General features: G+C 40.0%; 1 protein-coding gene and 1 long non-coding RNA gene across 2 annotated transcripts; both read right to left on the reverse strand.

Annotated features, from left to right (window-relative positions):
- Window positions 1-570: 570 nt before the first annotated feature.
- On the reverse strand, window positions 571-14,754 carry LOC134099491 (uncharacterized). The gene is made up of 8 exons (XM_062552380.1): window positions 14,663-14,754; window positions 14,155-14,475; window positions 9,713-9,997; window positions 4,185-4,291; window positions 3,774-4,037; window positions 3,406-3,574; window positions 739-1,077; window positions 571-581 (listed from the first exon to the last, which is right to left on the reverse strand). The coding sequence occupies exons 1-8, from the start codon at window positions 14,733-14,735 to the stop codon at window positions 571-573; spliced, it is 1,569 nt and encodes a 522-aa protein (XP_062408364.1). The 5' UTR covers window positions 14,736-14,754.
- On the reverse strand, window positions 5,962-8,621 carry LOC134071982 (uncharacterized). Its single transcript, XR_009937134.1, has 3 exons — window positions 8,470-8,621; window positions 8,264-8,328; window positions 5,962-6,159 (listed from the first exon to the last, which is right to left on the reverse strand). It is a non-coding gene; the product is annotated as an uncharacterized LOC134071982 (long non-coding RNA).
- Window positions 14,755-16,302: the final 1,548 nt, after the last annotated feature.

Here is a 16,302-nt window from a genome sequence, read left to right on the forward strand (position 1 = left end):
TTTGTTGGTGAATAGGAATGCACTTAACAATATATGTTTAAAGAAGAAGCAGTCATGCATCCATGCCCACCTGTACAGCTTCTATTATTATCTTCTTTTTTCCTCTTCAAATACATTGTTATGGGCAAAAATACAATTGTAACACAAAAGCCGAATGGTACTAAAAGATACCACAGTTTGCGGTCTGAAGGACCTGAAAGACAAAAAAAGATTTCAATATTTTTTTTTTAAGAAAATGCAGACTCACCTGTTTTACAATGTGCTTGTATTAGCCCTTTTCACGTGATGTCAGACGAAGCGTTGCTGGGTGTCCTCCGGCATGTCCAGCCGCCCAATACTACAGAAGAAGAAGAAGGTCTTCATCAGGTCCCTTTCCACAGGTGTATACATCAAGCACCTTGATTATCAATGCACTGCATGGTGCTTGATTGTATACACCTGTGGAAAGGGACCTGATGAAACCCATGAATACTTCTTCTTCTTCTTCTGTAGTATTGGGCGGCTGGACATGCCGGAGGACACCCAGCAACGCTTCGTCTGACATCACCGTGAAAAGGGCTAATTGCCAAACTAACTTGTAACTGCATGTGTCACATTTAAAATGAATTGTAAATGTCCACTTCCAGTAAATGTCCACTTCAGAAATTATCTGAACTTTGTAGTTTAGCAGTACACACAAACAGACAAACTTGCAATTTTTTGCCATGACAAATTCATACAACTCAGTAGTTGACAAACCTTTTTGATTCTTATAAGGACACACTGCAGGGATGTCAAGGTGAGTGGTGTAATTGCTGGCAGGATTAGCAGACACACATCTGTAAGTGACCGTGTCCTCCTGGTCATCTATATCCAGAGGGAGGGACAGGGTGATGCTGGCATCAGGACTGCTTGTTTGGTTGAGAATGTCATTCCCTCTGAACCAGGACAGGGACACCTCTCTGTCATTCTTCACAGAACACAGCACCTGACAGCTGGAGCTGGACTGGGATTCCGGCCTTGACAGAGCGCGGCTCTCAGGCCCAGTGATGGTCCTTGTGTTGGGGTGAGAATCTCCTCTACTGATGATGTTGGGTGCTGAGACAGGAGCTTGTCAGGTAAATACACAAATGCATAGCTTATTTATTCATGAAAATACAAACTTAAAGGAGTCATAGAACGCATTTTTTGACCATTACAAATTGATCTTTGAGCCTAAATAATGTCATATGTAAATTTGTGGGGCTGAAAACGCTCCAGGAGCACTGCTAGATCGCCTAATACAAGGTCATAAATAAGCCTTGCAATGAAACAGTTTGTTTTTCCCGCCCACTCAGCAAGTTAATGAATATTCAAATGAGATGCGCGCTGATTGGTCTATTGGCCGACATGTCCTGAAAGTTGATTGGCTCAATCCACCGGTCTGAAGCTAGAGCAAAGTGAAACTACGTTTACTGCTGGTAAATAAAGCCAAAGTCTTTGATAAAGCTATCAACAATGGATTTAAATAAGGAATACAGCCGTACATGTATAAACCGAGTCAGAAGAAGGTTCTGACGAAGATGAAGTGCAGCAGATTCCCCAACAGAATGAATGTGTTAGATTGGTAAGTTTTATCAGTACATTTCTTAGTATAGTAACTCTCCAAAGTTAGCTGTAATAACGCTAGCATTACAACGTCTCTGCCATAGACCACATATCTAGATACTAGCATCGTAAGAGCAGTTTAACAAGAATTATTAATCGAAGGTATGCAAATGAGAGGGGCCGAGGGGTGTATCTAAAGGGGGATGGGCGCCTATTACGTGTTATCTGAGCTCTGTTCAGATTGGAGCATTTCAACACGGCTGTTTCTATTTCCCAATTTGCATACGAAAGCAGGCGGGGGGCGCGGTAAAGTCTTTGGTGTTGTCCTTTGGACACTGCTCGCAGCCTAAATTCAACAGTAACAAGGTGAATGTGGTTTTGAATTCTATGACTCCTTTAACAATTCAGTGAGGACAATATTAATACATCTTGCTGCTTTTAATGTTATGTATAGTATTACACTAACTCTAAATGTTATTAATAAAAGTCACTCACCATATACAGAACAGTTGAAACCTCCACACGAACAGATCGTCAGTCTTCAGATTAGGGATTTCAGGCTGAAGGACAACTGTCTCTCCAATTTGTGCTGTTAATCTCCTTTTTTCACTCTCTAAAGAAGCAATTAGATCTGTGAATGAAAATGGAGATGACAGGAGCCATTTAAGGTAGCCCACACATATTGGAAATTGAGATGCTTAATTCCAGTTTGCATACTTTGTTTGTGACTGGTTCAACTTATTCCGCAGTCATTGATGCTAGTGTCATGCCAATATTATATTATATTTATGTTTAAATATAAAGACCTAAAAGTTGCTCTTTTGTTTACATAAGCTGGTTGAGCTGTTACAAGGTTTTTGCGTGTCTCTACTTCTAAGTATGCATTCTATGACTTTGTAGGCTTCGCAGTTTATAATAGTTATGATGAGTGCCTTGGAATGCGTCATAGGCTATCTTAATGTAAAGTGAATGAAAGACATTTAGGTCAGCCTACAACTTTTCAATTAAAAATTATAAACCAACCATGCATAAATGAGATATAAGATTGCTTACCATAATACATTAAAATAATGAGCAGTATCACGATGCATGCCATCCCGAAATCATTGCCATGTAATACTGGTATTATACGGTAACTGGCTATCATGTTAACTGGCTGAATGGTTGACTTTGCCTCTGAGGTTAACATAACTGCCCCCCCCCCCCCCCCTTTTGCAGATGTGTTCAGCCTCTGAATTGGTGACAGATTTGTCTGTTTAACTCCTGGTTCAAATAGAAATGCTTGTGATGCTCCTAACACGATTTGTCAGCCTTGGAAGTGTCAGATTGTCTGTAGTAGGCTACATGCACTGGACCATGAAAGTGCCACCAAAATAAGCCTAACTAGCCTATTATTAACTCCACATGGGTATCAAACTCCACTACTGCTTGAATGATAACCAATTATCTACCTGTTTGCGCCACAAACCAGCTGCAGCAAAATTTACTTTACTTACCTGGTATACTCATTTTTTTAGCTTCATTTACCTTAAGTCATGGAGTCATTGGAATCGTTATATGTTTTTTTATCGGGTTGAATGGTGGCTGTCTTGCTTCCCCCTAGTGTCTGTGAACAGAAAAAAAAAACAGTGTTGAACTTTGATTTGTCATGGCAGAGCCAACAAAAAAGAAGCAGAAAGCGAGTAATCTGTTGTCGGAGGAACAGGGAAAGAGAAAACAGCAGACTGACTGAATGAGGTGTGTTGTAAAATCTATAGCTGTAGGTCATGGGCAACTCTCTCCAACTGTCCCCAACTGTGGGCTGTGCGTTTGGCGTCTGCACAAGGTCTCGTCACCAACTGTTTCGTGGTCGACCTCTTTCTTTTCCCTTCCAGGTCCCATGATAGAGACTGTCTGGTGATGTTCGACGCAGGTTTGCGAAGGGTATGCCCTGACCATCTCCAGCGCTGTTGAATAATTTCTTCGTCAACAGGTCGTTTGGTTTGTGCGTTGCCAGAGTTCCTCGTTGCTGATGGCATCAGGCCAACGAATATTGAGATTGCACCATAGACAGGTTTTTATAAAAGTCTGGATCTTCTTGGTGGTGGAAACAGTGGTCCTCCATGTTTTGGTGCCATACAGCAGAATTTACTTCATTGGTGTTGAAGACCATGATCTATGTGGACAGGTCTCTTGCACTCCAGATATTCTTTAGTTGGAGAACTCACTCTCACATCTGTGTCAGCTCCACCCTGCTTGTTGACAATGCTGCCAAGGTAGGTGAAGTTATTCAGCTCGTCTAGCGCCTCACCTTCCAGCAGGATGGGCTTTGTGTTGTTGGTGTTGACCTTGAGGACTTTGCTCTTTCCTTTGTGGATGTTGAGGCCAAGATGAGTGGAGTTGGCTGCGGCGGTGCTGGTCTTTTCCTGCATCCACTGCTGGGAGTGGGAGACAAGGGCCAGGTCATCCGCAAAGTCAAGGTCATCCAGTCCCTAATGTCCACTAGATGCCATTATCTGGGGGTTCAAAGAGGAAATGTATTGTGTGTTTCTGCAGTAATAATTTTTCATTCTTATGAGTAAGATTTTCAATTAAAATGTTTGCATGTTTTAGTATTGACACAATTTGACATGGTATACATTGCACACATCCAGTTTGCTGTCGGGGAAAATCTCTGGGACAGGGTCTCCAGGCTTGTAGATGGGAGGGAGGGATGGAGATGGGGGACAGGTACTACATACTGTAGCTGGCAGAGAAGAAGGAATGTTGAATGCCAGTGTGCAATGCCTGAATCTTGCCTTGTCTGTTCTCATTGTGTTTTAAGGTATGTTTCATTTTAATCTTAATGTTGCCATCTAAGGTTGCTTTGTAGAGATTACTGGTTAATGTATTAAATGTTACTTTACTTTATTCTTAGTCAAGTGAAATGAATGTTAATTCAAGCAAATGTTTGTTGCCACCATTAACCATGTGGTCATTGGCTTTTTAGTGAGGTTACAAATGGATGAATTGGTTGCTGAATGTTGTTTATTCTCATCGCATATACTTATTCTTGTCAAAGATGTTAATGATTTAGTGTGTTATGATATTCAGTGTTGGGTGTGTCTGAACATTGTTGGATATCCTTGAATATCTAAGCATTTCTGCTGAAAGCATTTTTTTAATGAATAAATGGAGTGCCAGTGTGCAACACCTGAACATTGCCTTGTCCGTTCTATTTGTGTTTTAAGATCAAGCAAGGGAACGTGGTTGTGCTGTGCCCCAAGCTCCCCTAGACTTAGAGGCCGGTAATACATTCACCAAAAGAGCTGTTACAACTGGCTCACGGTTGCATAAAGTATGTTATTTTTGCTGTTGGTGCGGTTTATAACCCAACAGCCAGGTGCCTCTCATCTATAGGCAGGTCCAACAACCACATGAGAAACCTTTATAACCTACTGTGTCTATCTATAGAATCAGACAAGCTCCATGGTGAAAGCGGAATGTTCCATTGGGCCTATGTGGTCTAAAACAAGGTATGTGTGAAACAACGGCCGTTGCACCAAAACCTGACCAAAAATGGAGCGCATAAGCTAAATGAAATATGAAACTGAATGATGTTATATACTGTAGAAGGCCTTTCAGATCCGATTTAATTACGTTGCTGAAGATGCCATATTCCATATCCACATTGTTTTATCCATTTGTGACATTGATTTGGGTCAATAATAGTGTTTCCTCAGGCCTACATTAAACCCCAGAGTTTGGGCTCTTTGAATTGTCTTAAGGCAGTGATCATTATCAATGCACACATTTGTATGACTTGACTGTGCACAAATGTGATTGATGGAATGGTTAAGTTGACATCACTTTAACATGACTAAGGTAATGGACAAAAGGAAAATAGGAAAATAATGCACTTATCAAAGTGCCTGCGGCGTCGGGACCTTATTACCACTTTGAACGTGCATTATTTTCCTATAAACGCACGGCGCGTCGTTGATTATCCCTTACTTGTTGTAATGTAACATTGTACTGTAGGAATGTTTAAAAATATATCAAGCTCCCCCTCATACTAATCTCGCTCATGAGAGATTTGTGGCCATGTACCAAACTCTCCTTATTCAACACAGTCAAGGTAAATATGTTTTCCCTGATTTCACCTTTTAGAGTTATGTGAGTTTTTTATACTATAATTATTTTGCTGAACATTTTAGATAACATCATAGTCTATACAGTGTAATTGGATGCAATATATCAATAGACACAAGTTCACACAACTAAATGATCTATTAGTATAAGCAATGCATCCATATCACTAACAGCATTTATTGTGTCAAATATGCTGCTACCATACTTTACATAGGCTACTGTATACAACATACGGGTAAATTAACTGAAATATATGCAGATCAATGACAATCTAGGCATGATAGGCAAAATGTAGGCATGGCAAAACAATTAAATGACTGAAGATACACAAAAGGGAAATGTAGGCAGTAAAGACTTACAACATTCTGTCATATACATTTTTACACTCTGCAAACAAACGTCAACAAATCAAAACTAGCCAGACTCTTCCTGGATGCCAGCCATGTATGTAACCTCTGAGTAAAGAGTGCCTTCATGTCTCACCTACAACAGAAAATGCACATCAGATTTAATATGAGGCTTATACTGATTACAAGGTAAACCAAATATCCAAACAGTGAGGTCCATTTTTCTAAATCAAAATATAAATTTGCAATTGCACACTCAATAACACTTTACCACATTATATCTGACAAAGAAATGTATATATTTATCATTATGAACTTCATTTGTGTGTTCAAAGTTGCTATTCACAGTTTCACACGGGAACCTCACAGGAACGCTATGCACCTGCAGATAAGAAACTGGGCATGAGCGAGAGGAGGATTTTAGGGAGGTTTCGACCAAGGTCATGCTGACTTGTTTTGCTCTCTGCTTTTCTTTAATAAAAGAGCCTCTTTGCGTCCAAGAGCTCAGAGACTGTTTCGGAGAGGTAAAGCACCTCCTCTCTATGTCTCTCCTCTTGGCGCCAGAGTATACTGAAAATTATACTACTTGTCTGTGGTTCTTGTGTCATAATATTGGGAAGATTTTCCTGACAATATCCCTTGAATAATAGGTTTACATGTATTAATTCATTGGGTATCAGATCTGATTAGTTTGTTTAAAATCTGCTATTTACCCATTTGGCCAAATCTCTTTATTCCACCACAAAGCAAAATGTGCATTGCCTCGCCTGTCATATTTTTTGAAGAGCTGGTGTTTTGTTTAAAATATTGATATACATTCTCACACAAATGTGAGAGCAAATCTCAGTCATGTCCTCAAAACTGAAATGCTAATAAACAGTATTTGCATACATGCACCCCTGTAATCCATACAGTGCACTACAAAATACAAAATGTAAGGAACCACATTAGACTTGGACCAAAACAATACCATCTCCGAAGCGGACAAACCCAGTTCAATGTTTTATTTAATCTTTTCATGCAACTGTTGCAAATCACAACAATTATTTGGAGTTTACCCACACTACCTGCACAGGAGTATTCAGCTCTAGAAATAGCTGTGTGTGGAGAACACTGGCGTGAGAAACTATACTGTAGATTGACTGATTGATTGATCAATTGATTGTTTGATACATCTTTCAATTGATTGTTTCATACATCTTTTATTTAATTGTATTCTACTCTATTTATCTTATTTAATATATGCTATGGACCCTCCTGTGAGTCTGAAATAAAGATGGAATTGAATTGAATCATGGGAAATCAGCTCACTCCTTTTAAAAGGGGTTTCCCTTCCGAAGCCAGAGGGGAGTGGAGGGAAGAGGCTGAATAGTATGGTGGTGCACAATGTAGAGGAGGAACAGGGCAAACAAGAACAGCACAGATTAAAGCAACACTAAAGCACTTTTCCTTTGCCACATGCACGCTATTTGTTTATCCACTGGCTTTGCAAATAATGTCCACAATCAAGGTGGAGTAGGTTGCATGATTTTATATTGGGACATCGAAGCAAGTGAAATCTGTAGTTTTTTTTTAATGTCCCATTCCATTGAACTACAGATCTGCTACCCGATCTGGTAAACTTACATACAGTACTAGTCCAGTTATAGCCGATAGAGGGCTGTAAAGTGAATGCAAAAGTGCCGTTCACCCTGTTACGAGTTGATGAACCACTGAAATGATTTTGGAAACATTATTTTAAGGTACAAAAAATGCTTTAGTGTGTTGCTTTAATGATTTTGAATTCTGTTATTTTTTTAAAAAAAAAAAATCTGAAAGGACACATAGGTGGGATTCACAAAAAAAGAAAGATTAATAACTACTAATTACCCAAAGGGATTTGTATTTAGCCATGGCTTATAACTGTGTAAATAATATTGATGTTTGGTAATATCCCATGCTAAAAAAACCAAGAGAGAAGCCACAGACCAGTGTTGTGCACAGCTTATTAGTGAAACTGTTACATGCAGACATGATATCACATATCTGTTGTTGTCCTCATTTTGTGGTTGTACAGCACTTTGGAAACATTGTGTTTGTTTAAATTGTGCTATATAAATAAAGTGGATTGGATTGGATTGGATTGCATGAGTCCAAATGTCAATGGAAGTTGGAACATTCAAATGATCCAAATCTGACAGTCAACCAAGATGGAAAAGAAATAGTGAAACAGCCATATAATAGTCTGAAAATATGCTTACCTTTGCCTGGATTTTTGTTGCATTATAATTTACATCTACGTAGTGGCTCTCTACTTCAGAGGGATCTACACAACATGTGAAAATATGTTTGAATGCACTGTTAGCACTGAATTTAACAAATGTATCTATAAAAAAATGAACATCCTTTGCTGTAAACATCAGAAGGATGTTCACCTGACAATATTCATGAATATTAGGCTACTCACTATTAGCCTTCAGTCTTCTTATAAGGTAGAACAGCAGCACAGCACAGCATGCTGTCAGAATGACCAACAATCCAGTGAAGAATAGCTCCTGTTTGAAGTCAAAGAGTCTGTGAAAGGAGATGAACAAAGAGTTATAGCTTATCTAGTCAGTCAACTACCTGCATAACTGTGTAATAGTTTCTGGAAAACTTATAACACAGGTTTTGAGCACTTTTGAACTCACATGTCACGATTTGTAAATAAATGTGCTCTTAACAGTTCAGAAATTATTATCAGAAGTCCTTATCCAATTATGTCAGCTATTTGAGGCCTTATCTAAATTGCTACTTCCCTTCACTCACGCAGTCCTGCCAACCTTAACCAATTCGGTCATCATCACTACCAACCCCACTTACACTCATACACCTCCCCAACTCCCTCTGTACCCTCTGTCCCACCCAACTCCTGCATCCCTGTCTCCCCTTCCACAGTCACATATCTTGCCCTTACCATTATCAACACCTGCACTTAACACACTTTAACCCTGCTCCTTTTCTTGTGCCAGGCACAACCACCAGACTGGCGAAAAGACCTAAAATTACAAAGACAGTACAGGAGCACTACATCCACCTGCAGAGGCTACAGCAGCAGCATCAGGAATGGATGTCAACCCAGATGGTACAACAGCAGCAGCAGGAGCAGCGTATGATGGAGACTCTGATGGAGTCTAACGCAAGATCTACCGAACGGGCGGTCTCCCTTATGCTGGAAGGTCTTCAGAGGATGATGCCGATGCCGCTTCCTCAAATGTAGCCCCCACTCTTTACCCCACTCTTTCTATTCTCCCCAGAATATCTCCCACCAAAGGCCACCCTCTGCTCTCTACCACGTGAGTGTAATGTTGTTTGGAGCTGTAGAAGAGGTATAATAATAGCGTTTTGTAGAGGTGAAATGACATTCCCTGGTCACTTCCAGGCTAATGAGTTTTGGCTAAAAACGGTGAAATTGAACTTTCTCAAAACACATCCGAATGACATAATTTTGATGTCAACTCAACGTAGGTACTCCCAATCATCTGTAAATTGATCTAAAGTGCATTTTACTCTGGATAATTCCTTTAAGCTACAGAGCTCTAAATTGATAAAAAAAAATAAGACTTTGTGGTCTTAGTTAGTGCTACAAACAAATAGAGTTGCTGACGGAATCAGTCACTGAACATACATGGTCCAAAAGCAACAAGAAACATGATGCTGACTTACAGTACCTAGGGGGGCAGAGCAGGTGGCAGTGATGTTGAGAAAAATGGTCTGGTTGCTAACTGGGTTTGCAGCCACACAGCTGTAGATACTGTTGTCATGGCGTTCAACCTCCAGAGGGACTCTGAGGGTCATGTTGAGATCAGGGCTGCTGGTCTGGTTCAACAGGTCATTTCCTCTGTACCAGGACAGGGTCACCTCTCTCCCATTCTCCACACTGCACTCCACTGAACAGTTTCTATCTAGTTTTGTTTTGCTGTGGTAAACAGTCACCATGGGTACACCTACATCACCTGTTCAGCACAAATACAGGACATAAACAAACAATATACAGTAGGTGTGTCAGTTGTTTTGACTATGGTCAAAGAACAAGAGATAAAATGATTAAGGGAAGCAAAACTACTTATCTCCCTTAAAGAAGGTTGTATGAGGCAACAATGAATCAAGGGTGATTGTATCGAATAACGTCACTGGGTCATATACAGGTTGTAGGTTTAGTCAGAGTTTTTTTTTTCTTACAGATTTTAACCATTGTTCTTTATTTTGATCCGAAAGGAGGGTAGGCCAAACATAAATCTTAGTCAAAAAACGACAGCCCTTTGAAGCTTCAAGTCATTTTAAGCATTGTAGTGAACAATCCTTTTGCAAAACTTGCAACATTGTTGTCTCTTTTGGTATTTCACACACTTTATTTGTAGTGGACCAGCAGCACCACTTTGCACCACATGTGGCGCTCTTTTAAAACGATGCAGTCATTGGAAGAGAGACACATCTAAAACCCATCTTATGGTTCATAGTTGAACTGCTTCAAATAATTTTTGCAACATAAAACATATTGTAACATATACATTTTGTCATATGCATAGACCTGTGATTTGTTTCTCAGATTTTTTCAGAGAGGGTCACTCTCATGCTTAACGTGTCTGGCAATGTAAGGTAGGCTGAAAGGTCTCAATAAGCAGCACATAATGCAGTGATCTAAAGAATCTCAAATCAGGTAAGAAACATTGAAAACTTGGTCTGGAAAAAGCCATTTCAAAGGCACTGGGACTCTGTGAACCATTGTTAGAGCCATTATCACTAAATGGATAAACTGAGAAAATGGTGAATCTTTCTAGTACTGTCGGGCCAAACAAAATTCCTCAAGGAGCATATCGGACTAATCTTTGAGATGACACAGGAACACAGGCAGACATCTTAAGAACATCAGGCATCACCCAGTAAAAGTCAGTCTTAATGACTGCATAGAGAGACTAGCAAAAATCATAATGCAAGCTAAAGAGCACAAAGACACAAATTGTCACATCTGATCTAAATAAGAAGAAAAGTTTGATGGCCCCCAAAGCTTTTAGGAAGATATTTTGTGGACTTTTTAGAAAATCTGGTGCAGACCAACACAACATTCCAAAATCAGAACATCATCCCAATGGTCAAACGCAGCTGTGGTAGTGTGATGGTAAAGTGCTGCTTTTCTGCCTCAGGACCAAGACAACTTTCCATACATTTTAGGACCATGAATTCTGCTCTCCACCAGAAAATCCTGATGGACAATGTCCACCCATCAGTCTGTGACCTAAAACTAAAGTGTGGCGCACAAGCAAGTAGGGAAGACCTAAAATCCTCTAGTGTCACAATCAAATTCTGCAAAGAAAAGTAGGAAAACATTTCTCCACATAAAAGGCTCAACAACACAGGCTCATTTACTTATAGCTGCATGCTGCGAGGGTACAACGCAGTTAATAGGTTTGGGACTTGGGTTTTTTACATGATTAATATTGGTTTAAAATAACTCTTTACCTTCAATAAGTGGAAGGAATATTTAAAGTATCATTTTATTTAGGCCTATGTGGGAGATGTGAGATACATTTTAAAAGAGTCCAATGCGTTTAGGCATTATGAATTTCTTTCAGTCTCTTGATAAAGAACATACATTCCAAAAGGGGGGGGCCGTTTTGTAAGCCTATATTGCCCACAAAACAAGAGATTTTGATTAGGCCTAGTCCAAGCCTACTTGGATACAATGAGTGTGCAGATCACAAACATCACTTTTACAATTTTTATAAATGTCACAACCGCAACTGCACAAGCACAAGCCTTGATGACAAAATTTGAAAAGATGTTTGAACTCTTTTGATATCAACAAAAGAGGAAATAATGAAAATAAATAAGTACGGGATAATGGACGACACGCCGTGCGGTTATTCAAAGTTAATGCACGTTCTAGACGGTGATACGGCCCGACGCGAAGCGGAGGGACGTTCCGTCTAGAAAAGTGCATTAACTTTGAATAACCGCACGGCGTGAAGTCCATTATCCCGCTTATTCCACTGTTGCCACTGCGTTGTGTTCGTTTCCGGTGCTAATTTAAATGTTTTAATCGCTAGAACTGTTTTGTTTGTAGAACTACTTTTCCCAGACACATTTCAACTAATTTCTCACACTGCGGTTACTAGTTCTAATCTAAATGGATGGTTGCTATGGCCAAAAGCCAGTCGTTAGTTCTAATCTCCCGTTGTCAAGCTGGCATATCCCAAGATTCTGATGAACGTTAAAGGGATATTCCGCCATTTGTGGAAATACGCTCATTTTCCACCTTCCCTCGAGCAAAACAATCGATATTTACCTTGTTCCCGTTCATCCAGCCATTCTGTGAGTCTGGCGATGCAACTTTTAGCTTCAGCCTAGCATAGATCATTGAATCGGATTAGACCATTAGCTTCTCGCCAGCTAGCTTCATGTTTAAAAGTGACTAAGATTTCTGGTCATTTTCCCATTTAAAACGTGTCTCCTCTCAAGTTAGAAAGTGCAATAAGACCAACTGAAAATGAAACCTGGCGTTTTTCTAGGCTGATTTGACATGGAACTACACTCTCATCTGGCGTAATAATCAAGGCAACTTGCAGCTACTGGCACTACTACTGCTTGTTGTCTATGGGGACTATTTTCAGATGCTGCGTACGATATCACTGCGCCTATGGTACGTTTGCAAGTTGCCTGGATTATTACGCCAGATGAGAGTGTAGTTCCATGTCAAATCAGCCTAGAAAAACGCCAGGTTTCATTTTCAGTTGGTCTTATTGCACTTTCTAACTTGAGAGGAGACACGTTTTAAATGGGAAAATTACCAGAAATCTTAGTCACTTTTAAACATGAAGCTAGCAGGCAAGAAGCTAATGGTCTAATCCAATTCAATGATCTATGCTAGGCTGAAGCTAAAAGTTGTATCGCCAGACTCACAGAATGGCTGGACGAACGGGAACAAGGTAAATATCGATTGTTTTGCTCGAGGGGAGGTGGAAAATGAGCGTATTTCCAAAAATGGCGGAATATCCCTTTAACTTTGAAAGATTGCTATTTTTCTTAGCCTACTGCCACCTAACTAGCTAAATGACACCTCTGTCATATGCTAAACGTTACTATGATCTGAACGTCTGTATTTTACAGCTTGTATGTAACGTGACAGTGCATTTAAACTTCACAACAAGTTTGGCGAATTAATATTCAAGTGTGATACGGTCAAAAACAATGGAACTACTTCATAGCCGTGCGTATATCTAAAGTTAATGCACACCCTTATAGAACGCAGGACAATGGGGAACTCAACCGAGCAGTGGAATAAGTACGGGATAATGGACGACACGCCGTGCGGTTATTCAAAGTTAATGCACGTTCTAGACGGTGATACGGCCCGACGCGAAGCGGAGGGACGTTCCGTCTAGAAAAGTGCATTAACTTTGAATAACCGCACGGCGTGAAGTCCATTATCCCGCTTATTCCACTGTTGCCACTGCGTTGTGTTCGTTTCCGGTGCTAATTTAAATGTTTTAATCGCTAGAACTGTTTTGTTTGTAGAACTACTTTTCCCAGACACATTTCAACTAATTTCTCAAACTGCGGTTACTAGTTCTAAATGGATGGTTGCTATGGCCAAAAGCCAGTCGTTAGTTCTAATCTCCCGTTGTCAAGCTGGCATATCCCAAGATTCTGATGAACGTTGACTTTGAAAGATTGCTATTTTTCTTAGCCTACTGCCACCTAACTAGCTAAATGACACCTCTGTCATATGCTAAACGTTACTATGATCTGAACGTCTGTATTTTACAGCTTGTATGTAACGTGACAGTGCATTTAAACTTCACTACGAGTTTGGCGAATTAATATTCAAGTGTGATACGGTCAAAAACATTGGAACTACTTCATAGCCGTGCGTATATCTAAAGTTAATGCACCCCCTTCTAGAACGCAGGACAATGGGGAACTCAACCGAGCAGTGGAATAAACTGCAATACATTTTAACCTCAGTTGAACTAAGTGATTTTTTTTCAGTGTGTCTCCAAATTATGATAAGCTATAGCAAATATATGACATTATAGGCTACACATGCTTCAAGAAGCAAATCAATCGACATCTAAATTAACGTTCATATAATTATAGGCTACCACAAGCTTACCATATACGATCACATCGAATTCCTTGTATGAGTTCTGTGTTCCTCCTCGAATATTAAGTTTATAAAGACCAGAATCCATGAAGCCAATATCCGTGACTGTAAGAGACCCAGTATGTCTGTCCAAATGCAGTCTGTTTCTAAACTGATCAGTGGGCATTATTTCAGCGTTGTCCTTGTACAGCTGGGCTATATGTAAATCGTTATCAGTAGTAGGCCTAATGAAACTCCATAGTATTATCATGCTCGAACGTCTGACGGTACCAGTTTGGAGGGTGCAATCATCTCCTCTCTTCATATTGATGTGTTCCTGTGTGTCCTTATCTGCTGGGAATTTAAAATGAGACAGTTTACAAGTTTAAAAAGTAAGCAAGACTTTAAACACAAGGTTGCGAAATTTAAAAATCAGCTATGGTTGATCGGGAAGTATAGCCTAGCACATACTGTAGGCCTAATAATGACGTTCGTTAATCACAAGTTATTGTAAAGTTATAGGTTATAGGCTACCTACCACTAAAGACCCGAGCGAATAAACAAAAACACAGTCCAGCGAGGAAATTCAGAACTAGCAAAAATGGGCCCATCGGTCAAGGAATTAACACACATGCACAAATTCGCAATTAGATTAGGCTACTGCATTACGCGCCCTGTACAGAGAATATTCAGCATCAAGCATGCTATGCTTCCTGACTGTAAAAAAACACTGACGTAATTTAACACCACATACGTATAGTAGCAGGAGCTGGAAGGAAACGAGATGGAGATGGAGACAAGAAGTTAAGCCTACATTAATATGGTTTTGGTATTTAATTGCCAAACTGGTAAGAAAACAGTAGCCTATTATTGGCCTATAAGTAAAGAAAGAAAGAAAACGGTCTCCAATGGGGAGAGGACAAGGATTTTCAGTGTGTTGTGGGAATGGCAGATGCAATAGTTTTTTATTAGGAAGATCCTGGATCCGTGGTTCTCGAAGTGTGGGACGGGTCCCACTAGTGGGGAATAGAGAGATGACAGGTGGGCCGCGGGCGAGCAGGAGGGAATTTGTGCATTTTGTGCTGCTTTATAACTAATGTCTTCCTTTTTTGACAGTGAAGAGCATACATTGAAAACAAAACAGCCACACACAAACATAGATAAACAGGCCTACATATGAATTGAAAACAATAATAGATCTAGGGCATCGTGACGGGAAACGGAACCACAATATGATAATAATATTTTAAGGAGACTATACTGTTTTTCTGTGGTGGAATCAGGTGGAGTGGTGGAAATTCATTTGCCTGTTTTTGTTGTTGTTGTTTTTAAGTGACTGTCCTGGGAAATTAATCTTTTCTGTTGCAATTAAATATTCTTCTTGGTTATCAATCCTGCATCTGTAAATGGATGAAAAGGCGTGTTTTTGTTTGATTGGTAGCTATATTACCTAGTAACTACCACCACCTCCACGACCCTAGATCCCACTGGCCTACCTGAGAAAGAGACAAATATTCGGTCAGAGGGAAATTCGGTCTGTCCATTTATCCCAATCCGTGAATTAGGTTATAGATAAATGATCAATAGGCCTACATCTGCCGGGCGGGCCACCTGCAGAGCACTTATCAAGACATCTATAACTATACAAAACTCTATTCTTATGTTGACCTCTTGTAAAGGACCTCTTCTATGTAGTCTCCCTCGTGAAGTATAAATCTACATGTCTCTCTCTCTCTCTCTCTCTCTCTCTCTCTCTCTCTCTCTCTCTCTCTCTCTCTCTCTCTCTCTCTCTCTCTCTCTCTCTCAGTCTTGGCTGTTGAATTTCTAACATCCATTATTGCATTTATGTATTTGACATAAATCATGGCATTAACATTAAACAGTCTTCAGTTCAATTCATTTGTTATCAGTAGGCCTATTACTCATTCAAAATCATTCATCTGTGCTGTTCTTGCTTGCCCTGTTCCTCCTCTACATTGTGCACCACCATGCTATTTTTATGAAGCTCTCCATTGCTCAATCTTTATGAACTCGAAGGTCAAGCGCATAACCCAATCACCAAGCGGTGTCACTGTGTACTATCAAGACTCACGCCAGCCCTCCTCTCTGTCCCATGTCACTGCTGATTATGCCCTTGTCACTGCAACAGCTAAAGCCACTCTGTTCATTGAGTTTGAG

Source organism: Sardina pilchardus, chromosome 2 (assembly GCF_963854185.1).
Source record: "Sardina pilchardus chromosome 2, fSarPil1.1, whole genome shotgun sequence".
Lineage (NCBI taxonomy): Eukaryota > Metazoa > Chordata > Actinopteri > Clupeiformes > Clupeidae > Sardina > Sardina pilchardus.

What these genes read in the sequence shown, in the direction of transcription:
- LOC134099491 (XM_062552380.1), bottom strand. Translation starts at nt 14,735, where the DNA reads ATGGGCCCATTTTTGCTAGTTCTGAATTTCCTCGCTGGACTGTGTTTT. An exon ending in ATTCGATGTGATCGTATATG is followed by an intron (nt 9,998 to 14,154) that starts GTAAGCTTGTGG and finishes TGTGCTGAACAG; the next exon opens with GTGATGTAGGTGTACCCATG. An exon ending in GAGCTGACACAGATGTGAGA is followed by an intron (nt 3,575 to 3,773) that starts GTGAGTTCTCCA and finishes TGATGCCATCAG; the next exon opens with CAACGAGGAACTCTGGCAAC.